The 23,956-nt window shown below is 46.0% G+C and overlaps 1 protein-coding gene across 1 annotated transcript; it reads right to left on the bottom strand.

The window, feature by feature from the left end:
- Positions 1-5,050: 5,050 nt before the first annotated feature.
- On the bottom strand, positions 5,051-20,729 carry ENDOD1 (endonuclease domain containing 1). Its single transcript, XM_089775724.1, has 2 exons — positions 20,238-20,729; positions 5,051-9,734 (listed from the first exon to the last, which is right to left on the bottom strand). Exons 1-2 carry the CDS (start codon positions 20,529-20,531, stop codon positions 8,571-8,573), a joined length of 1,458 nt encoding a protein of 485 aa, XP_089631850.1. The 5' UTR covers positions 20,532-20,729; the 3' UTR covers positions 5,051-8,570.
- Positions 20,730-23,956: the final 3,227 nt, after the last annotated feature.

Genomic DNA, 23,956 nt, shown 5'->3' with positions numbered 1-23,956 from the left:
GAAATTGGTTATAAAATTAACCAGTCTTTTTTAATGCTATGGTCTTTGCTTAAGCTTTTGATATCCTACAGCTGCATATAAAAATGAAAGTCACTGTTTTTGGATCAGATCATATTGCAGAAAAGGGTTATATTCCATCTTGAAGGGGGAAAAAAACAAAAACCAAATCTTAGTCTCCAGGTTGTTCTTTTTTTTATATTATTTGGCCTTCATGAGGCTCTTCCTGTTCTTTGTGTTTGTGAATGTGAGTCTGAAATTATTGCCAAAATCCCCTCCCCCCCCCCAAGGAAACACATGCCAATGCCTACACCTGAGTCAGTAGCTGGAGTTAGTCTGCAAACATGAAGGGAAACATTTATAAAATTCTTCCCACCTCAGAAGAGAAAACAACCCATTGTAATTGCAACATTGTACTAACACACAATCTTCAAGCACAGAATGCAGCTACTTCACACCTACTGGAGAGGGGACAGTACCCTAGAAATGTTTCAGTAAAGTTCAACAATCTGAAATATTTTGAGTTACGTCAGATCAACCTGAAATGAAATAATGTATTTCAGTTTGCATGAGAAAAAATAAAACCTGTTAACAAAATACAAATTTTCCCAGTTTAGTACAGATTACATTTTTCAATAACTTGGAAAATTACCAAGCAGCGCTAGTTATAATACCCAAGACAAAACTTTCCCAATCCCAGCACAGTTGCTGAAACTACAGTCTCCCTGGAAGGCTCAGACTGTAGTGGGAAATCAATTCCAGTGTCTAATTCACACAGATATCCACAGGGTAGTCCCTAGGGGAGGTGTGAGTCCCAGGGCAACCCCCACCCTTGCCCTAGGCATGTGGCCCAAGGCAACCACCCAGCCTCAGACCCCACTCCACCTCTTCCTGCTCCTGCTTCCCTCCCCTCACCCCCGTCCACCTCGACTGCACTGTTTCCCTGAAGCTCCCTCCCCAGAGAGATGTGACCTGAGGAATTATTGAAGAGCCTGGCGTGAGATGGCAGCAGAGTTGGGCCCTCCTCCCCCGCTCACCATGGCAACATTACATTTATTCCTCAATGAAACCTTGTGAAGCATTAAGGAAGGACTCAAGGGTTGAAAAAGGAAATGCTAACTTCAAAGCAAGGGCTTTTGGGTTTGACAATAGAAATTCACAGACTCCATTTGTAGTTCCTATACATCAAAATCCCATGGGTGAAGACACTTCAGTTTGGTTTCTGGAGAAGCTGTAAAATGGGTTTCAAGGAATGATCCTGTAACTCTGGGCAGTTTGGATGCCAGCAGGGTAGAAATCCTGAGCGAGTGGACAGAGATCTCCAGAGCTTTCTGGGTGCCCTGACAGATTTTTAGGAGTAACCCAAAGCGGTGTGATTTTTGGTTTATGTGATCATTATCGCTAAATCTAGTTTGTCTCAGTGGCAAAATAGTCCGGAGTACCAAAGGGAAACCACAGGTGTCTCCATGATAAGACTAATACAATGATCCAGGAGTTCACATTTGTTACTAGCGTGTTGAAATGTAATAGTAGAACATACCAAAGTTTGGTGTCTGCCCTGTTTTCTGACAGTCCTGCAGTCAGATTGACACTCAGTTGTGAGCCATTCCACACTGTGTGATACCTCCCTGCTATCTGCCAAAACTTCATGTTTTGTTGTGATACCACTTGTGATGCAGTCACATGCTGTCAATACCAAACCCCTTGGCAAATAAGAAAATGAAAACGTGGGGGTCACAGAACTTCTGTAGAATAGACTATCAAAGCAAATAATGCTGGGCCATTGCTCTAATGGTTCTATTTGTTTACATATTTAATTTAGTTTAAAACATACTTTTATTAATTAGGAGGAAGCTACTGCATAATGAAGGAACCTTACTGAAGAATAATAGAGCCAACTTACCATGCTGTATAGAGGCTGTTGACTGCAATTTTAGCACAAATGTGAAAACTCCATAGGTCTGTCTGCTTAGAGATATTTGCTTACCTGAAAACGGCTGCCTTATTGAAATGAATGACAGATAGTATCCAAGGCTGGATAAAACTAAGCACATCAGAATGTTTGAAAGAATATGCAGCTACGATATATCCTGCCACGTTAAACATACAGTACCAGTAATGACATGCCAGGCATAGTAGACACACCTTAGACATGGTGCTGTCTGCCAACCCTTTCTGGCCAAACTATTTACACATGTATTTGTTTTTCAATAAGTGAGACTTTTTTGCTTTTGTTTTTTTGGGGAGTTTTTTTAGGCATTGACTAGGCCAAGATGATAACTTGTGAATAAAATCAGCCTGAATTGGAGCAGTTGGTGCTCCCTACAGAGCTGAGGTAATAGTTTGTAACCCCATGGAGAGGTGCTTGTCTACAGAAGAGGCTCTGTTAGGGATAGCTTCAGGAGAGACGTTATCAGAACACAGGACTGGGAGTTCTAGGGGTCCAAGTTGGGCTCTGCTACTGACTACCGCTGTGACATAGGGCAGCTTAGTTACCTCTATGGACCAAATTCAAAGGGAATGTAAATGTAGCTGCCGGTAGGTAAAGCTGTGCCTCCCAAACAGAAACCCAGGAGCTATACAGGCCGGCAGAGGAAGGTATTGGGCAAATATTCATAATCCTCCTTCCCCCTGCTGGATGCAATAAACTAGCCAATAAATATTAATGATTCATTCTTTTCTGGGGCTTTGTCCCATCTTAGGCTGCGTCTAGACTGGCAAGTTTTTCCTCAAAAGCTGTCTACACTGGCCGCTTTGAATTTGCGTAAGAACACTGACGATCTAATGTAAGATTGTCATTGTTCTTCCACAAATACAATGACTCTCCTGTTCGGGAAAAAGCCCTCTTGTGCAAATGTTTTTGCGCAAGAGGTCCAGTGTAGACAGCTGAGAACCGTTTTGCACAAAAAGGCCCCGATGGCGAAAGTGGCGATCGGGGCTTTCTTGCGCAAAACCGCGTCTAGATTGGCACGGACGCTTTTCCGCAAAAAGTGCTTTTGCACAAAAGCGTCCGTGCCAATCTAGACACTCTTTTTCACAAATGCTTTTAACGGAAGAACTTTTCCGTTAAAAGCATTTGCGGAAAATCATGTCAGTCTAGACGTAGCATTAGTGTAGGGCTGTCAGACCAGCACCTCACACAGGCATTAGCTCTGAAAAGAACTGGATACTTTTGTGGATCTTTAACTCCAGCCAGACCTAGCGCAGGGGGCAGGTAAGTGCCCAGCTGTTGTGGAAGGTGTGACGTAGTGTTGGTACCTTGCTGGTTGCTAGGCTTGGGCTGTGGGAGACCCCCACTGGTTACTGTCTGTAGGGACAGGGAGGTAACCTGTTCGACCAGTTACCTCCCAGGGGGTATGTCTACACTACCACCCTAGTTCGAACTAGGGTGGTAATGTAGGCATACCGCACTTGCAAATGAAGCCCGGGAATTGAATTTCCCGGGCTTCATTTGCATAAGCCGGACGGCGCCATTTTTAAATGCCAGCTTGTTCGAACCCCGTGCCGCGCGGCTACACGCAGCATGGGCTAGATAGTTCGAACTAGCAAGCCATTCCGCACTATTCCGCACGGGCCATTCCGCACGGGCTATTCCGCACGGGCCATTCCGCACGAGCTAGATAGTTCGAACTAGCAAGCCATTCCGCACTATTCCGCACGGGCCATTCCGCACGGGCCATTCCGCACGGGCCATTCCGCACGGGCTAGATAGTTCGAACTAGCAAGCCATTCCGCATTATCTGTACACCTCGTTCCACAAGGCGTACAGATAATGCGGAATGGCTTGCTAGTTCGAACTATCTAGCCCGTGCCGCGTGTAGCCGTGCGGCACGGGGTTCGAACAAGCCGGCCTTTAAAAATGGCGCCGGCCGGCTTATGCAAATGAAGCCCGGGAAATTCAAATCCCGGGCTTCATTTGCAAGTGCGGTATGCCTACATTACCCTGTTAGTTCGAACTAGCGGGGTAGTGTAGACATACCCAGGGAGAGGAACAAAGGAAGGTGGAATGCTGCCCCTGGCTGGGGGGCAGGGCTGGAAGGGATGGTCTTTTAGTTTCTGTCTTGGAAGCAGGGGAGAAGGAGCTAGGGAGGGGTTGGGATTGTAGGGCCCCGCCACCCCCCCATCTCAAGGGGGCACTGAGGCCTCCTAGCTCCAGTTCCTGTAACCAGATGACATCTGTGCTGTTCTGTATCCTGGAGAAGCAATAAACTCCCTCTATTCTACTGGCTGGTGGGGTCTGTTTGTGCAACTATGGGGGTTCAGGAGGCGGGGGACCCTGATGCGCCACCACAGAAGGCCAGTGGGTGATAGGTGCCTAAATGCCATTTGTGCCTGCGAAAAACTTTCTTCCATTTGTGCCACGAGTGCTCTCAGACCTCATAAGGTAAGTAAGGCAAGGCAGGGTTTGGCCAGGGCATTTTCCATGAAACTATCAGCGCTGCAGGAAGCAGAAAAGATGTCTTAGGAAGTGGCACTCTTCGATTTGTGTCAAAACTAGAGTCAGTGCTCCCCCCATGTGTTTAGGTGTTACTTTGCACTTTGGTTGAGACACAGAACTGAAGTGCTGACCTCCATGGTCACTACAGATAATATTTTTGTTTTGTTTTTGATGGTTGTTTGGGGGGGGCAGTGGTTGATTTTGCAAGAGTGGAGGTACTAACTACACTGTTCTGGTCAATATCCAACTCAAGTAATTGACTCCTGCCTTGCTACATTCCCTCTGCAGTGTCAGCTCTTTACTGTATTTTTCATCCAGTCCTAAACTACTGTGGAATGTGACACTGCTAAAAAAATAGCTGCCATGATTCATCCCAGAGATAGCTGCATTTCACGATGACTAAAATAATGTCTCTCTCCCTCCCCCTCTCTAGCTAACATATGGTATGGAGCATATGCATCTATATAATCATCCTTCACCTATTTCACAAGCATGTCATCAGGCTTAATTAACTAATCTGTATAAAGTGTGTGCAGATTTTCAGATGAAAGGTGCGACAGAAGCACAGAATATTGCTAATGCCTCTAATACCTGAAAAGTGCAGTAACAAATTGAAATTATACCACTGTTATTTCTCCCACTTTGGTATTGTGCTTTGAGCTGTGTCAGCAGCCTTAGTCAAAATGATTCACAGAGATGTTATATGAAGTCCTTCTTTTTTCAAAGTCAATTTTATTTTGTTAAAACCACATCGCTTCAAGAATAAGGTCAAGTTCCCACACCATAAGTCATGCCCAGATAAGGCTTATCTCAAATGACAGTTCGTTTACAGCTGTGCATAGCCATTCTGCAATAATTGTTCCGTGTTTTAAGCAATTTCTCTACAGGCTGCTTGGACATGTAGCATAGTCAAAAATGACCCATAGGATTTGGGACCAATGTTGTGCATAAATGTAGTATTATGTTGGATTAACAACCCTAGTCGATCCTGTCTCTCCAGGGATGAAGTGTGGCATGGAAAGTAGTAGTGTAAACTTCCCCACGTGACTCCACCAATATGCCTCAACCCTGACTTGGAGTGACAGGTGGCATGTTCTCCACGTCCATTCCCTCCATGGCCTATCTGCTGCTAAACCTTCCAATAGGCTTCCCAGATATACTAAGTGGTTTGCTAGGAATTGGTCTGGGACACATGTGTTTATTCTACACAGATCCCAAAGCCAGGGTAATAACTTTCGGTCCCTATTAAACAGGATTTGAAGCAGCCAGAGTTTCTTTAATCCACTGCTAGCATCTGAATCATCTACTCCCCACAAATCCAGCCTGTTATTAAATGGAAGTGGTGGAAACATTGCCACGTACTGTGAAAAAGTTTTCACAAACGCTCCTGACCAGCAGGTAAGAGAGTAGCCAGGTTCCCCCCTGCAAAGATGTTGCATAGAATTATGCCTACAAATGGAAAGCATAGATGAGCAACATACACACACAGTGGAATGGTTATGCATAAAAAATGCATAGTGCAGGGTGGGAAGGACAGGGGGATGTCAGTGTGTGTCTCGTCTACAAATCCTTACAGCATTTTTAGCTTGCAGGCTGAATCAACAGAAGCAAACACTGATGCGGTTGGCAAGGATCACTCTCAAGGGACGAAGCTTATAACAAGACATCAAAATTCCCTCCCCTGATTCCCTTCTCAAGGGGAGGAATAAGCTGAGGTGAGGTTAGGCCCTTGTTTACTTGGGAGCAGGATCACTGCATTGGTGGGGGGCTGGGTTGAGCTAACCAGTGACCTCCCCTGTAAAAAGGGAATATTCTGGCTGCAGTGAGTCACCACTCACCCAGACTCCAGTGGCTGGGTTGAGGACCTCTGGGGGGGGATAGAGGAGAACAGGGGATGTGTCCAGCACTGGGGTATGCACTTGTGGAGAATCCAGGAACTAGGGGTCCAAGTGGCTGCATGTCCTCTCGGCATGAAGAGGGGGCACAAGTGCTGTTTCCCTGACAGGGTTGTGATTAAGCAAAAGGTGCCTGGGTTCCCCTCAGGCTCCATGAGCATCAAGCAGCTTGTGGTCTACTCTTTGTCACTGAGGCAATCGCAGTTATGCCAGCACTTCATCCCATCACTTGTGGGCCAGGGCTTCCTCCACCCTCCAGCCCCTAGCAGTTTTGCATGCAGCAGCCTGGCTGAGCTAACTTAGTGTGAGTGAGTCTTAGAGGGGTAGCTGTGTTAGCCTGTAACTTTAAAAACGTATAGTCCTGTGCCACCTTTGAGACTAACAAACATATATATATATAGTATTGTGAGCTTTCCTGGGCACAGCCCACTTCCTCAGATGTGAGTGGCTGACCTCCCACCCTCCACCCCCACCCCAAGCCTACTGCAGGATGCTGCAGATCACCATTTCCCCAGCTCATTGGGCTTCTGGCTCATCCTGATTTCCTACTTCACCTCCAAGGGCTTCAATAATCTTCCTGCCTGACTTCCCTGGGAGTTTGGCATGCAGGAGAGCCACAGGTCTATGGCCTCAGATCTGCTTCCCCTCTCACTAGATGCACCTAGGCAGGAGACAGAACTCTGACAGGCATCTCATCTGGCCTTGCCAGGGCTGAATTGTGCCAACCTTGCTCACACCGATTCATCCCTCACTCTGCCTCCCTGGAATGGGTGGGGAGGGGAAGTGAAAGGCTTCTCGGGGTTAGAGTGGTAAAACATCACCCTTTGTCATTAGTGTCACTCCTCTGCCCTTTGTCATTGCATGCAAGGCATTGGGCCCACTGTGTTTGTGCAGACCAACCAGGATGACAGGCAGAGGTTACTTACAGCTGAGTTGGGCTTCCAGTGCACATCAAAAAAAGACAAACGATATATAACTGAGTCCCAAACCACATTTCATCTTGCAGAGATTTCCAGGTAACCTGGAATGGAAGTATGGATTTGAGAGACTTTGGTCAGCAATGGGCAGGGATTTGTCTAAGGTAGGGGTGGGGAAACTTTTTTGAGTCAAGGGCTGCTAACCCACAGAAAAATCAGTTGGGGGCTGCACATGAGTGAAAAGCCAAAACAAAACAAAACCCAAGACACCCCTCACTGATGCAGCTCCTGACTGAAAGGACAAAGACATTCTCCACATTTGTCTCACGCACCAGAGCCTTGGGAGGCCCGGGTTAGTAGATTTCGTGTGCTCCAGCCCCATGCAGGCATGGCAGGGGTCTGGAGCACCAGCACAGACTCCCCAGTGCTGGGAAGGGGGAAGCCATGAGCCTTGGGGGGCCAGATCCAGGCAAGCTGGGGGCCGCATCTGGCCTCCAGGTTTTAGGTTCCCCACCCCTGGTCTAAGGTGTCAGGGTATGGTCCAAAGCCAGAGGAAAGACTGTTTTGGACTTCACTGCGCTTTGGATCAGGCCCACACTGAATAGAGACCTCAGCTTGGATAATAGTTTGGCCCAACGGTCAATTTAAAAACTTATGGATAGTTAAAGAAAATGGTAAATGTCTCTCCCACCAAGCAACTGGAAGCTGAAATTTACTTCCCTGGGGGCTGTTCCATCCATTTCATCTGCCTCGAAAGGCCAAGAGATGAGAATTATCAGATAAAACACATCAGTTCAGGTTCTGCCTTCAGTTCCTTCCCCGAAACCCCACTGAAGTCAATAATGCACCTAAAGGCAGAATTGAGCCCTATGTGTTTCTTCCCATGCAGTAATCTTGGCAGAAGGCGGGACAGCATAGGCTCCTCATCTCGCCATATCAATGGACACGTGCTTCTGCTATGCCTTTGTAGCACTGCCCATGAATAGGCATCAACAATTTCCTAGTTTAGTAGAGAAGAAGCAGCTTTGTCCTACACTCAGTGTGTCTCAGAGCAGTAGCAGCCTGACCTTGGCCTTGCAATCCACGGGCAGCTTGTCACCCCACGGGACACCCTGAACATTTTACAAAACCTGGAAGTCAATTTGTAATGGAATCCCCTTTGGACATGCCATAGGCCCTCCACATCACCACTAGATCGGTTTGGCTTTATTAAAGTCACTGCAATAAATACCACCACGAATGGACAGCGTTGGTCACATATTGGAACATATTGCCCCACTTTTCTTTCACCACGTGTCTGTGCAGTGCTGTCAGCTGTCCCTATCACTCATCGGAAGAGAACTTAGGGATAAACTTTTTGCCTAGGTGAGTCGCTATGTAATAAAAGCCAGACATCAGGGCAGCTGTGGCATCAACAATGAGTGAGCAAGTGCCACCAACTCCAGCGGCAATGTCTTTGAGGACAGTGGGAGTGGCACAGAGAGTGTCCAGAGGGAAAGCCATGATGTGAAGGAAGAGGCCACCAGGGACACTAAGAATCCTGTAGATGAGGCTCAAGGTGTTCTGGAAGATCCGGACAAAGCCCATGACGATGTTTGCTGCGACCTTGGCCACATCCCTGGGGATGTTCACTAGCACTGTGCTGATTGCTGTGACATAGGTCACCACTCCATTCCATACGCTGTAGAGTCGGCCCATCACTATGTTGCCGAACTGCTTGATGACATACCACAGGAAAGAACACGTGTATCTCACCACCTCCACCAACACATAGACAATGATTCTCAGCAGCTTGGTGAAAGGTATCGCAATGATGCTGGCGATTCGTCTCAGCAGGCTGGCCTCCCCACGCTTCTCGTTGGCCCTCTGCCCTTCTCCAAGTTCCCCGGCTACAGTCTGCAATATTGGCTCTTCTGATTGGATCTGGTTTATGCTTTGCAATATGGCTTCCATTTTGTCCTGGCTTTGACTGCTTCCCCCACAGTTGCTTTTAAACAAGCGAGCTCCTGAAGGAAGCTGCTTCTCCAGCTCTTCCACAGACAGGTCTTCTATACTGTTTTCATCACTCCTGCGTTTCACAAATCCCACAGACCACGCCTCGGGAGCATCACAGCAAGCTGCCAGCCAGAGAAACTCTGGTACCGACACCTTGTCTTTAATTCGGAGGGTCGAAGGAACAGCACCTACTACAAGATACAGGCGAGCCCCGTTTTCACAATGTGGGGCCACAGCTTGCTTTACTATATGCTCAACATCCCTATGCCAGCTTTTGCTGAGAGATGGAGTCATAGGGACAGCATTAGTAAGAGTGTACGTAGCTAGCTGGAAATCAGCCTCATTAAGGGACCCAAGGTTTAGCTGCCCTCTCTCATAACCAGAGTCCACATAGTCTGTGGTCAGGGCTTGGTTTGCTCCAAGATTATTCACTGAGCCAACAGCATCAGCTTCATGCACCATTTCCTTCAAGTCATTTCCAGGATCATCTAGCTGAGACATAAAAGAGAACAGTTACTGGGTTAGACTTGCTGCACAGGACAAAGCTATATTCACAATACGCATGAAAGTGAACTTATATCACACTCACTGACATGGCCAGGCCCACAGATGATATGAATGTGCCCCTCTTTTTAATTTTAGTTGTAGCTTTACAGATTAATAAGTGTATGGCTAAAAGGAATTTTAATTATTTGGTCTCATCTCCTGCATAACACAGGCCACACCATTTCACCCAGTAATTCCTGCATCGAGCCTGTTAATTGTGGATGAGCTAGAATATATTTGTAAGAAAGGCATCCAGTCTTAATGTAAATACTTCAGGTGATGGAGAATGGACCACCCCACTTGGGGGCAGCAGACAGAGCCTGTATGTCCCCAGCTATTCTATGCTGTATGTGTGGTACTCTCATTTTTGAAATTCCTGTGCTAGGAAATCTGAGCTAGCAATTCCTGTGTCAGGCATTCTTGCAAGGAGTCTTTCTTGGAGTGACAATGAGTCATGCAAGCAAATTAACAAGCAGGAGCTGATAGTACTGAGCATAGCCGAAGCAATGTAGGATACTACAGCTCTGACTGTTCACCTAGCATTCTTTTTGGACATTTTCTACATCCTTTTAGAAATTTAAACTGCATGGCCCAAAGTGTGCCCTAAATCATAGAATCATAGGACTGGAAGGGACCTCGAGAGGTCATCGAGTCCAGCCCCCCGCCCTCAAGGCAGGACCAAGCTCCGTCTACACCATCCCTGACAGATGTCTATCTAACCTGTTCTTAAATATCTCCAGAGAGGGAGATTCCATCACCTCCCTTGGCAATTTATTCCAATATTTGACCACCCTGACAGTTAGGAATTTTTTCCTAATGTCCAATCTAAACCTCCCTTGCTGCACTTTAAGCCCATTACTCCTTGTCCTGTCCTCAGAAACCAAGAGGAACAAATTTTCTCCTTCCTCCTTGTGACACCCTTTTAGATATTTGAAAACCGCTATCATGTCCCCCCTTAATCTTCTTTTTTCCAAACTAAACAAGCCCAGTTCATGAAGCCTGGCTTCATAGGTCATGTTCTCTAAACCTTTAATCATTCTTGTCGCTCTTCTCTGTACCCTTTCCAATTTCTCCACATCTTTCTTGAAATGTGGCGCCCAGAACTGGACACAGTTCATACTCTATGCAGTTCATACTATATGCAGCCCAAATGGGCTTTTGTATTTAGACAGGCTTCCTTGGGCAGGATAGTTCCAACCAGTGTTCCCGCTACATTTTTCTTGCCATCTGTGTAATAAATTTTATGTGCAACAAGGCACACGTGGATGTACACCAGGGGTGGACAATAATTTTTGATAGGGGGCCACTCCAAGATTTTGGAAAGTGGTCAAGGGCCACACTCTCCCATGATATTAATGGAGATGCAGGGTATGGCATGGTAATTAGGTCCAGAAGGGAGACTGGGGTAAGGGCCTGGGGTGCAGGAGGGGGACTGGAGTCTGGGAGGGAGTTGGGATGAAGCAGGCGGTTGTGACCTAGGGCAGGGGACTGGGGAGCAGGGGTTTGGGATGTGCCCTAGAGTAGGAGGGGATTGTGATCTGGGGCAGGAGATTGCCAGATCTGGGAGAGGGTATGGGTGTAAGAGGGAGGCAGAGGGTTTGGGTATGTTGAGTGGGTGGGGGGAAGGAAGAGAGTTAGGGCAGGAAAGAGCTGGGGTGCGAGAAGCAGGCTCTGGCCAAGAGACTTACTTGTCAGCTGCCAAACTAGCCTGCCTCCCTGCAGAGCTTAAAATGTTTCCCAGCCAGCCTGCCTGCCTGGCCATGTACTTAATGAATAACTGAACCCTGGAGAGGGGGTGTGATTCTTCTTAGATGCCTGTTATTCTAACATTCAGCTCGCATTAGCTGGTTTCTGCCAGAAACTGACCAATGTGAATGTGCTGGGGATGGGGTGGCTCCTAAAACTTCCCCCCTCCCCTCCAGTTTCAAAACAGAAATGGAGACTTGCAGCCGCGTCTCTGCACGGTGCACAGGGCTGCGGGGCAAGCTGGGGAAGCTGCTTGGGGCTCCCCACTGCCTCCACGGGCCGGACCCGGTGGCTTGGTGGGTCGGATTTGGCCCATTAGCTGGATTTTGCCCAGGCCTAGTGTACACCTTTGGTAGAAACACATGGTGCCAAGCTGGGTGGCATTTAAATCTCTCCTGGGTGGCCGCCCAAGTGCTCAGGGTACAGGGAACACTGGTTCCAACCATTTGTGATCTTAGCGTCTTATACATGTATTCCATCATTCATCTGTCTCTGTTTTATTTCTTGACTTATTTAAGTTCTAAGAATTCTACATAAACCATACGAATTGCCAAAGAGGATCAGATCTCTGGTCCACCTAGACCAGTAACCAAAAGTGCCTAGAACCAAATGCTTCAGAAGAAAGTTCAAGAAGTTCCATAGAAGGCTGATATGGGGTAATTTGCCCCTACTCCCCCTCTGAATGTCTCACCTTAATAATCAGACATTGGTTTACAGTTAAGAACTATGGGGTTTTATATTCTTTCCAAATTTTTTATTAGCATGCCATTAGCTATTATAGCCAGGTGTTCTTGTTTGCCATATAAATGTACAATTCCTCTTCGAATCTTGCTGAATTCTTGCTCCTGGTGACATCCTGTGACAATGAGACCAATTGTCTGCTCTGGATCTGCAGCTACAAGTACAGGATTTAGGGTTCATTCATTTTGATAGCAGACTGATACGGTTGTTGAAGGATATCAATGATAATGTGGAGGCAGCGGTGAGAACATGCAGAGAGTTGGGAAGTTGGTTTAGAACGAGTAGCAGCATGACACAAGGAGATCCAATATTGCTGAGTATCTTCATCATGCACCTAGAGAGAGCGATGGACAAGATCAAGGAAGAGGTAGAAGGGATATCAGTGCATGGGATGAGAATTAACAACTTGAGGTTCATGGATGATATAGTTATCATCAAAGAAGATGAAGAGAAGCTAGTGAGAATGGTGCAGGTGCTAAATGAGGAAGGGAAGCGGTATGGACTGATTATGAATATTGATAAAATGAAGACAATGGTATTTGGAGATAAGGAAATAGGAAGGAAGATCAGTGTAGATGGGATCGAACAAGAGAACGTAAAGAAGTTCACATATTTGGGGAGCAACATGACGTATGATCTAAACTGTAAGAAGAAAATAGCAACTAGAGTACAGTGAACCCTCGTTTATCGCGGTAGATAGGTTCCAAACCCGACCGCGATAGCTGAAAATCCGCGAAGTAGGGACACCATATTTACGTATTTGGGGTCTTCATATATCGCGGCTATTTTCGAAATTTCCGGAAAATCCGCGATATATTTTCTTTTATAATAGAACTGTACTGTAATGAAAAAAGTCCGCGAAGTCGTGAATCCGCGATGGTCGAACCGCGAAGTAGCGAGGGCTCACTGTAGTGAAAGCAAGAGCAAGTTTGAAGGAGATGGATAAGATCTGGAAAAGTAAAGCAATTAGCTTAGAAACAAAGCTGAGCATCTTAAAAATGTGTGTATTTAGCAGCATGTTGTATGGATGTGAGACATGGGTGATAACGAAAGATTCAAAGAGAAGGATATTGGCGTTCAAAAGGAGTTGTTATAGAAAGATCCTGAGAATACGATGTATGCAGAAGGTCACTATCAAGGAATTATATAGGAAGATACAGCCAAAAGAGAACCTACTGCAGTAGGTTATATAACGGAAGTTACAGCTATTCAGGCATATCTGCAGAATGAATAACGAGCAAAAAGTTAAGACTCTGGTATTCGGCATAATGGATGGTCCAAATGGGAGAGGCAGACCTCACAGAGAATTGATAGAATTGATAGATTGGTGCAGAGCTAGTCTACAGAAACTAAGCCAGTCCACACTGGACAGGGAAAGATGGAAGGAAATAGTGAGGGAGGCATCAGACACCAATGGGCGTTGAGCCCGTGGTTGTTGATGATGATTTTGAATCTATTGTTCCAAAGGTAAAAATATCAGAGCAGGCAAGTTAGGCTGCAGCTAGTAACACTGCCTCCCACCAATATTAGCCTTGGGTATGTCTACACTACCACCCTAGGGTGATAATGTAGGCAACCGGAGTTGCAAATGAAGCCCAGGATTTGAATTTCCCGGGCTTCATTTGCATAAAGCTGGGTGCCGCCATTTTTAAATGTCCGTTAGTGCGGACTCCGTGCCGCGTGGCTACATGCGGCACGGACTAGGAAGTTCGGACTAGGCTTCCCTAGTGAAACGAGGAGTAACAGTAGTTAGGACTAGGAAGCCTAGTCTGAACTACCTAGTCCGTGCCGCTTGTAGCCGTGCGGGACGGAGTCCGCACTAGCAGACATTTAAAAATGGCGGCGCCCGGCAACATGCAAATGAAGCCCGGGAAATTCAAATCCCGGGCTTCATTTGCAACTCCGGTTTCCTACATTACCACCCTAGTTCGAACTAGGGTGGTAGTGTAGACATACCCCTTTTCATGCAGCTGCTGTGCTTACCAGGCCCTGACAGTGCTGCCTTTCTCTTTAACAGGACCCTAGAAAGGCTGTCTCCGGAACCATTTAAAACACAGACGCAGGTAATGTTGCAGAACTCTCAAGGTCCATAAAATAGTCAAAATGAAGCTGCACTCATTTAGGCTACAGCCACACAGCAAAGCTATTTCGGGATACTCCCGGTATCCCGAAATAGCTATTCCGCATTTTAAGAGCAAGCCAGTTATATCGAAATATAATGGGCTCACTATTCCAACGTCCCTGTAAACCTCATTGCACGAGGGCTAAGGGATGTTTCGGAATAGTGCCTTATTTTGAAATTACCTCCAAATAAGTTATGCAACCTGTGTAGAACACATTGCGTAGCTTATTTCGAGGGAAGGGTGCTGTGTAGACGCACCCTAATTAGAGTGCTGACCCCTGTAGCTGTCGTTGGTATTTGTCTGGCCCCAAGTACCATAGTATTGAAGTACTTCACAATCTTTAAGGTAATTTTAATCTTCTTCAGGTCCCTTCTTCAGACCCAAAAAAGATCTTTGTAAAATTTGAGTGCTCAGGCATTGGTCCAATAAAAGAAATTACGTCACCCACCTTGTCTCTCCTATGCTTCAATTATACTAAAGACAATCTTTATGGTACTACTTTAATGCCAAATGACAGCCTCCCTCCAGACAGGGCATTTAATACAGTTTAACAAATCAATTTCAAAGTCACACCTTTAGTTAACTTGGATTCACTTTCCTGGATGTTCTTGAGTATATATTAGTGACTATCCCAAGAGCCCACAGAAAGTCTGTGACAGGGCAGCGAATTGAACCAGAGTCTCCTAGCACCCAAAACAATAGGCCATCCTTCCTATCTAAAAATACATTCTATTAAAAAAACCTGCCTGCTAGACCACTGTTATAGAATTAACAGCACTGATGAGAAAGCTGTCTCTCACACCTGCATAGAGACTCTTCATTAAAGCACAACAGTGGCACAGCTGACCCAACTCAGCCTTGCAGCTGCACCATTTTAAGTGTACACCTGCCCAGACAGTTACAGAAAGATCCACTCACTTGCTCCTTTTTGTTCTGATTCTTAGACCTGATTTCCCAATTAATTCTCCAGTTTATAGCAGGTGTTTTTCTTCACTTCCTGTCCTAAACAACCATGTCATGTTGCTACATAATAATAATCAGTTGCTATCTTTTACCACAAAGGTGGTTGCTTTTCAGTGGCTGTTGAATGAAATGCCTGTGTAAATGGTGGTTGTAAGTGAAAGCCCTAGTCTGTGTTCATATAATTAAAGACGGTATCATAATACGTGTGTGTGTGTGTGTAATTTGTGCAGGCAACTTGAATTCTGGCAATTCCTAACTGGAATGTTTGACTTTGTAACCTTGATGGTCATTTAGCAGTTTCCACTACTACCTAGAGCAGGGTTGGAGAACCTCAGGCCCAGGGGCTGGATGCAGCCCCAGGCTTTCCTGGATCCAGCCCTCAAGGCTCAGGCCTACCCCCTAGTATTGGGGAGCCTGTCAGGGTGAGTTTGTTTGTTTTGGAGTTTGTTTTGCTTCTCACTTGTGTGTGGCCCCATCTGATTTTTCTGTGGCTCAGTGGCCCCTAACCCCAGTGGTTACCCATCCCTGCCCTAGAGGACTCACCCACAACAGGGTCCTATTGTACTAGACACTATATAAACATATAGTCATGGGCAGCCAGTAATGTAGGTAAGGGAAGGCACAGTCTCCCCAAAACTGCCTACATGGTCGACCACCAAAGGCTGGGGCTGCCATTGGGGAAGGCAGCAGTGCAGCAGCCCGGCTTCCCTAGCCGCAGGGGAAGTCTGAGGCTACGGCACGGCAGCCCTGCTCTCTGCCGCAGGGGGTCAGGCCGGGGCCACAGCCCCAGCACTCCATGTGAGCAGGAAGGATCAGGCTTGGGGTAAGTGGGGCTTGGCTCCGGGGTGGGTCTTGGGCAGATGGGGTGGGGGTGGGGGTGGGGCTGGGGTGTGCCTTCCCCACCTGGGCTTTCAGCTGCTGCCCATGCATATAGCTAATGACATCCCCTGCCACAGCAAACTTACAGTCCAAAACCCAAGACATAACAGGGCTAAGTAGGAAGGCAAGGACAGGGGAAGAAATATAATAGGTCACTTTAGCATTGCTTAGCTGTGTGAAGAATTGGTAACAAGGCAATCCCCACTTGGGTAAGCTCCTGTCGGTGCTGAAGATCAGGTCCTTGGGTTTACATTAAATATTGCTTTTCATGGATTCCGTACATAAAGCTTTTTGCCTAGCAATCCCTGTTCCTTGATTAAGCTGTTATTGGTATGGGGGGGGGGGGCGAGAGCTGCCTTGTCTATACTGGCCTGGAGCTATATTTGTGTTTAAATAGCCCAGTTTTTTAAATAGGAACAACAGTTTTGTTTTAGGGATGGTTGGAGGTTGAAAACAAAAAGCAAAATGAAATCAAATCACAGTGAAGGGGATGGGTCTGATTAGAGAGAGAATGCAAACTGGATTTCTCCAGTCTAGCACATTTCACAGCAGCTCAGTCCAGGGGAATGAAAATCTAAACAACCTCCTTTATCTCACATCATTATTGATCAAAATGAAGCAGGGCTGACTAGCGCCAGATTCTGATCTCCCAACCATGGATGCAAAGCTGAAATAACTCCCTGGCAGTCAGTGGTACTAACTGTGTGAAGTCAGAGCAGCTAAGCATATGTCTAATTATTTCAAGGCCTGATTTTTAAGTATAGAGTAGAACCTCAAATTTACAAACACCAGAGTTACGAACTGACCAGTCAATTACACACCTCATTTGGAACCAGAAATATTTGATCAGTCAGCAGGGACCAAAAAAAAAAAAAAAAAAGGAAAATGCTATATAGTACAGTACTTTGTTAAATGTAAACTACTAAAAAAATAAAGGGAAAGTTTTTAAAAAATTGACAAGGTAAGGAAACTGTGACTGTGCTTGATCTATTTCAAGTAAGATGGTTAAAAGCAGCATTTTCTTCTGAATAATAAAGTTTCAAAGCTGCATTAATTCACTTCAATTATAAACTTTTGAAAGAACGACCATAATGATTTGTTCAGAGTTACAACCAGCCTCCATTCCTGAGCTGTTCATAACTCTGAAGTACTTATTATAAAACAGTGCCTGGGCCAAGGTGATTTGGTGCATAATGCTCAGGAATGCCATGGTTTCTTAAATTGCTGCCCTTGCTCAGGAATGACAGGTCTATAATCAGAGCCGATGAGAAGGAAGGGACCAAGGGGAAGACTGTGAAAGTGATGGAATTATTGAAACACGAAACCTAAATATTGTGACAAGGAGGTTTTTTTTAGCAGCTGGGAGTGTGGCTGGCAGTGGTGTACCAAGGAGCTTGGCTGCTGAGTGCATGTGTGTTTGGGGGAGGGGTGGGAAGCTGGGAGAAAGGGATAAGAGGGCTTGGCAGCTGGGCAGGAACAAATTCAAAGTGCTTAGTGATAGAAATGTAGCCATGTTAGTCTGGTGTAGCTGAACAAAAAACAGGACTGTGTAGCACTTTAAAGACTAACAAGATGGTTTATTAGGTGATGAGCTTTCGTGGGCCAGACCCACTTCCTCAGATCAAATAGTGGAAGAAAATTGGCACAACCATATATACCAAAGGATACAATTAAAAAATGAACACATATGAAAAGGACAAATCAAATTTCAGAACAGAAGGGGGATGAGGGGGGGAGGTAAATGTCTATGAGCTAATGATATTAGAGGTGATAATTGGGGAAGCTATCTTTGTAATGGGTAAGGTAATTGGTGTCTTTGTTAAGACCTAAGTGTAAAGTGTCAAATTTAAGCAAGTGAATAGTTCTGTTTTAAAGTGCTTAGTGTGAGGTATATAAAAGGCCTTGGGGCTTAGCAGAGGGGACACAAGGAGATGTGACAGCTGGAAGCAAAGGTCTGGCTGAGAACTCTTGTGCCTGGCTGGGGCAGGAAGGATCAGCACTTCCTTTGTCTCTATGTTCTGCACACTTGCAGTTGGCAAATGATGTTCTCTAGTCTAGGTCCTTTTGTGCCCACAGCCAGAGGCAGATGAGGATTTTGTGGGGCCCAGGGCAGCACAATTTTGCAGGGCCCCCCCTTTGACACGGCGCGTGCGCGGTAGCACCACAGTGCACGCGTGGGGCTTCTTGAAGCACGGGGCCCAGGGCAGCCACCCCACTTGCCTTGCCCTATATCCGCCACTGTCCACAGCTATTAAATATCCCTGTGCATTATTCAGCTTGGTAATTACACAGCTTTCAAAAGGCTTTTCTCTTTCAGGTGGCAGGTGGCCACCTTTGACAGGCACCTGTGTAAAATGGAACAAACGCTCGATGAACGGACAGCAATAAACACCCGCTGCAGTGACAGAGGGGAAGGAAGGGCTTGTGGCTAAGACGGAGACACTGGAAAGGTGGGTGCAACTCCAGCACTTTCTGTGTGACCTTGGACAAGTCCCTCAGTCTCTATGTGCCTTAGTTCTGCATCTGAAAATGAGACAAATACCGCGTCCCTTTCTCTATTTAGATTGTAAGCTCTTTGGGGGCCAGGGACTGTCCCGTACTGTATGTATGTGCAGTGCCCAGCACAATGGGAACCATGATTTTAGAGGGGTCCTCTCACTGCTATTATTTGCTATTGCAAATAATAATCATCAGTGCTGAGTCATCACCTTTAATATGTGCCAGTTTTGCTGTAGCTGACTAGATCAGGTTACTTCAGCATGGGCAATATTATTCTACACTTACAAGTGAAATATCTTGAATACAGCAAATACCAAAGTAAAATTCTTTAGTTCTCTTAGGCCACTACGAAGGATTTAAGGGTGAGCGCTGTAATGTAACAATCCTAAGGACTTAGCAAAGTGTCAGTATAGGCAAGTAACATTTTTTTAAAACTGAATGTCTCTGCCCTGACTGAAAATGTTCATGCGTCAGGACACTCTGCTACACTTCTCTTTCCAGCTACAGTATCCACAACAGAGGGACACACAGAATTGCCATAGCACCAACTGTGTGAATCACAAATGTGTGTTTTATGTGCAATGAAGTTAGTCAGCACTTATCAGCTACTGGATCAGTGTTGGCAATAGAACAAATGCCAACTTGCCACTGAAATGTTTAACTCCATTAACCACAGCCAGGGCATCCCTCTGTATTGTGTGATAGCTCATTAAGTAGCTAGCTAGTTATAGGATTGCCAGGTGCCCGGTTTTGAACCGGACAGTCCATTATTTGAGCTTTCTGTTCAGGAAACAAAATGAGAAAATATAAATGTCTGGTATTTTCTAAATAAGATGCAATGTAGATTGTGATGTAATGTCAAGTGTGTCCAGTATTTTTGTTGAAACGATCTGGCAACCCTAGCTGGATAGTATGCAGTGTTATGGCCATGTTGGTCCCAGGATATGAGAGACAAGGCGAGTGAGGTAATATCTTTTATTGGGTCAACTTCTGTTGGTGAGAGAGACAAGCTTTCGAGCCACACAGAGCACTACCGCACCTGAAGAAGACCTCTGCAAAGCTTGAAAGCTTGCCCCTTCACTAACAGAACCTGATCCAATCAAAGATATTGCCTCATCCACCTTGTCTCTCTCAGACAGACAGACAGACAGACAGGTCTGATGGTTTATAGGTTGAAATTTTCTCTTTCTTTCTTTCTTTCTTTCTTTCTTTCTTTCTTTCTTTCTTTCTTTCTTTCTTTCTTTCTTTCTTTCTTTCTTTCTTTTCCATTTTAGATGCAATGCCTTTCAGTGTTCATGTAAGCACTTTGAGACAAGATATCATGGATTTGTCCAAGGCTGAACAAGAATAAATACTATTTCTAATATCTAGAAGGATTGTCTAGAATGATTTCATTGCTCCCTGATGTCTTTGCAAAATTCCATCCCCAATAGCCCAGGATAACTACATGCTTTAACTCTTAAGATTTGCCTGACAGCCATTGGAGAGACTGACTTACCTGCGGTTCAATCAGCCAGCTTTCCTCTCCTCTCTGAGTTGCATTGGTATATTTAAAAGCAGAATAAAGAGGAGTCTTGTCCTCCGTATTGTAGAGCGTTGCGAAGCGTGGCTCTTTGTTGTACTGCTGACAGATTTTCACATGGAAAGGCTCTGTAAATCCTTCTGGTGGGGTTTCTCCATAAAAGAACTCATTGCATTCAGCAAAGCCAACTTCGTCCACTCCAACAACCCGGCCCTGGGAAAAAACAGGGAAAGCTAAGATGCAAAGTGAAAATAAAATTGTCATCTTCATGGTCCACCGCCTGGAAAGAGGACAGCCCAGTCTGTCTCTGCTGGATATGATGCAGGACCTGTGCTCTGCGTAATGCACTGCAGTGAAGCCAGAAAGTGATTGGAATCTGACTGCAGCGTACAAGGGAAATGAAATATGAAACCGCAGCCCTTCCCTGCAGGGAGCGAGAGCTTACTGCAGAGAGCGCATTATGAAACGCAGCATGGGCAGTGCTCTGCTGCCACACACCACCCAAACAAATGACATAGGCCCCAGCAAATCGCACAGAGCTTATTCAATGCAGGAGGGAGCTCAGCAGCAGTTCTGGTTCCTTTGTTGTACATCATCACCTGACCAAGGCCAGATTGCTGCTTAGAGCCACACGCTGTCTGGAGGGGGAAATGCCTAGGAGGAATCTGAGCAACCTCAGACAGAATTCCCTCTGGAGTGCCAAAGAGATAAAGGGGTTATATTATTATGCCAACCCCAGCACCTAGGAGCAGGGGTAGCATGCCCTCCATATGCTGGCTAGTGTATAGAGGGTCAGCAGGAGCTTGGCACTACCTGGAGCCCACTCATCTTTGCCACATTTGGGGTAGCTATGCCCCTGACACAGCCAGAGACCCCGAGTCCTGTGCTCCCCTGCCATGTGCGTGGCTCTGACGTAGCAATCTAGGAAGAGGTGACCTCCCTGTCCCCTTTTGCACCTGAGCAAGGCAAACCACAATTGCTGGCCCTTAATGGCGAAAAGGCTCAGGCCCAGAGGTCTCACCTGGCTTTTGCAGACCCTGCATCAGGACTGATTAACTACAGGCAGAAATGTAAGAGGGTGGGAGTCGTGGGTGTTCAGCATCTCTGAAATCAGGCCCCTTTCCCAGTCTTCGTTTGGACACGCCAGAATTAAGGCTCCCATAATGTGTGGCTATGGCCAAATCTATAGATCCTGCGACAAAGATGGTAATTAATGGGAAAACAGACACCTTTCAGCACTGTGACCAATGGGCATCTGCATAAGGCACTTTGGTGAGTCTCATGTTTGCCCTGTGTGATCGGCTGTGCTAAGGAGTAGACTATCCTACCAATGCTTCCACTGGAATCTCCCTGACATTCCTGGGACTCCAAAGGGCTTACAGAAGAGACTGATGCAAATATCTGTCCCTGTAGCATCCATTTTGTACAGCTGAGAGGGAGCAGGCCAAATCCATCGGCAGCTGAAGAAGTGGCTTTTGATAAGGGGCCAGTGTTGACAAGGAAGGTCATGGGAGCATGACAAGAGATGCACAGAACTGAAAGTGAAGGCTAGGTGTGGCATGTTGACATGAAGTGGACTACCTGGCTAGGGGGAAGAAGGAGAAAGAAGACTGTCCACAAGCAAAGAGACAAGATCAGATGCAGCATCAGACCATTTATTTTCAGACCAACGTGCGTAGAGAGCATGAGATGACAGCCAAGAAAACACAGGCTCTCCTGATGAGGGAGATGGATGGGTCTGTTTGTAAGCCCCTCACCAAGACACCAAAAACATACCCCCACTTAAATAATGATATTCTATGCTGTTATAACAACCTGAATACAAGTATCTCAAAGCACTTTCACAATCCCCCTGTGAAGAAGGAAAGAATTAGCCCATTTACAGAGGGGAAAACTAAGACACAAAGGGGTGTGTTTGGGGTCACACAGGAAGTCTGTGGAAGAGCTGAGAATAGCCCAGCTTTACTAATGAGCCATTCTACTAGACCATCCTTCCTTTACATGGGGAGATGACATCTAGGAACAGTACCAAGGCAGGAAAATCTATTGGCACCTTTATTGTGATATTGTCCAATGGGGGAGTCAGAGGAAGGCTGAGAAAACAATCTAAAAACAACAGGAAACGTTGTAAATGGGTTGGTTCATTTTCAGATACATGCCTGGTTGCCCAACCGTGACAGAAAGTATTAGTCACAATTAGAACAGGAGAGATCATGGAAAAGCGAATGCAGATACTATTGGTCTGAGCCCAAAAAGCAGAGAACTGGCCTCAGCTCAAAACCTGGATAGAAAATCTGCAAAAAGGCACCTGGGACATGAAGAATTGAAACCAGACATGAGGTGCTAGGGCTTTGCTTAAATTTCAGGTTTACACATATATAAGTGAACCCAGTAATATTTTCACAAGTGCCTAAGCAGCTTAAATCCCATTTTCACTGGGCACCCAAATGTCTAAGTCACTTTTGAAAATGGAACTTAGGCTCCTAAGTCATTTAGGTGTTGTGAAAATGTTACCCCTAATCAAGGGTGAATTATACAGGCTTCAGTACAAAACCCCTGGAGGGAGAGGGTGGTGAGTATGTGGGTGGGTGTGTATGTGTAAGACAAATGGGACTTGTTGATAGGAATAGGTTTCCCACTTGTTCTCCAGAGTCCCGGCTGTCATTAAAAAGCCTTTAGCAGAGCTGGTTGCAAAGAAAACTGTGAACATGTGACCTGAGTGTAGCTGAGGCAGAGATAACATCCTCATGAGTTTGCACAGAGAACTGCCCCATTAAATTAATGTACTCTGAGGTCTGGTCTACACTGCAGAGTTAGGCTGACACAAAGTAGCTTATGTCAACCTAACTACGGAAGTGCCTCTACACGTAAATTTCGCTCTAGCCAACAAAACTGCCCCACTATGCCAACTTAGTAACTCCACCTATACGAGCAGCACAGAGTCACTGTCAATGTAGTTTGATTGAAGTCATGTCAGTGTAGACTCTGCATGGCTTATGCCAACTCTTACTGGCTTTCAGAAGCCATCTCACAGCACCTCGCGCTGACAGTACAGTCAGTACAAGTGTGTCTGGTGAGAATGGGCACTGCTAACTCAAGGAGAAAAGTGCAGACTTACACAAGCAATGTCATTACTGTGGTGGGTATATGCCAACATAAGTTAGGTCGACTTCATTTGCTGTGTAGACATGATCTAAGTTACTGCTCATTTTGAGTAGGCCTTACAGAAGTTACAGATAGGGTTGCCAGATGGTTGAACCCCCCCCCCCCAAAAAAAAAACCCAGGGAAAATATTCTGTTGAGGGGGGGAAAGGAGGGGCAAAGTTGCTGAGGGAAAAAAAAAGGATTCGGAGACTTATTAAGAAAAAAAAATTAAATAATAAAAACGGCATTAAAACAGCATGGCCCCTTTCAGAGTGAGTGCAGAGTTAGAATAGGGATAGGAACAGGAGAGTGGTTGAGCACTAAGACCCAAGGAAGGCATTGCATCCCCTTGGTCTTTAGGCTTTTAGCCAGCAGCCATTTTGTGTTCTTGTTCAAGCCAGAACTTAGCTTCCCTGCGGAACCAGGTTAGCATGGGGTCCGGGGGCAGGGGGTGTTGGAGTCTGGGGGCTGGGCCCGGGCCCTAGAATTGCCAGGTGTCCACTATTTTCGCCTCCTGGCTGGGAAAAAATAAAAAAATACTGGACATTTTA

Source organism: Pelodiscus sinensis, chromosome 1 (genome assembly GCF_052426305.1).
Source record: "Pelodiscus sinensis isolate ZL-2025 chromosome 1, ASM5242630v1, whole genome shotgun sequence".
Classification (NCBI taxonomy): Eukaryota; Metazoa; Chordata; order Testudines; family Trionychidae; genus Pelodiscus; species Pelodiscus sinensis.
The sequence above is the reverse complement of the archived record's forward strand: the minus strand, read 5'-3'. Positions and strand labels throughout refer to the sequence as shown.

What these genes read in the sequence shown, in the direction of transcription:
- ENDOD1 (XM_089775724.1), bottom strand. Translation starts at nt 20,531, where the DNA reads ATGAAGATGACAATTTTATTTTCACTTTGCATCTTAGCTTTCCCTGTT. An exon ending in GCTGGCTGATTGAACCGCAG is followed by an intron (nt 9,735 to 20,237) that starts GTAAGTCAGTCT and finishes TTTATGTCTCAG; the next exon opens with CTAGATGATCCTGGAAATGA.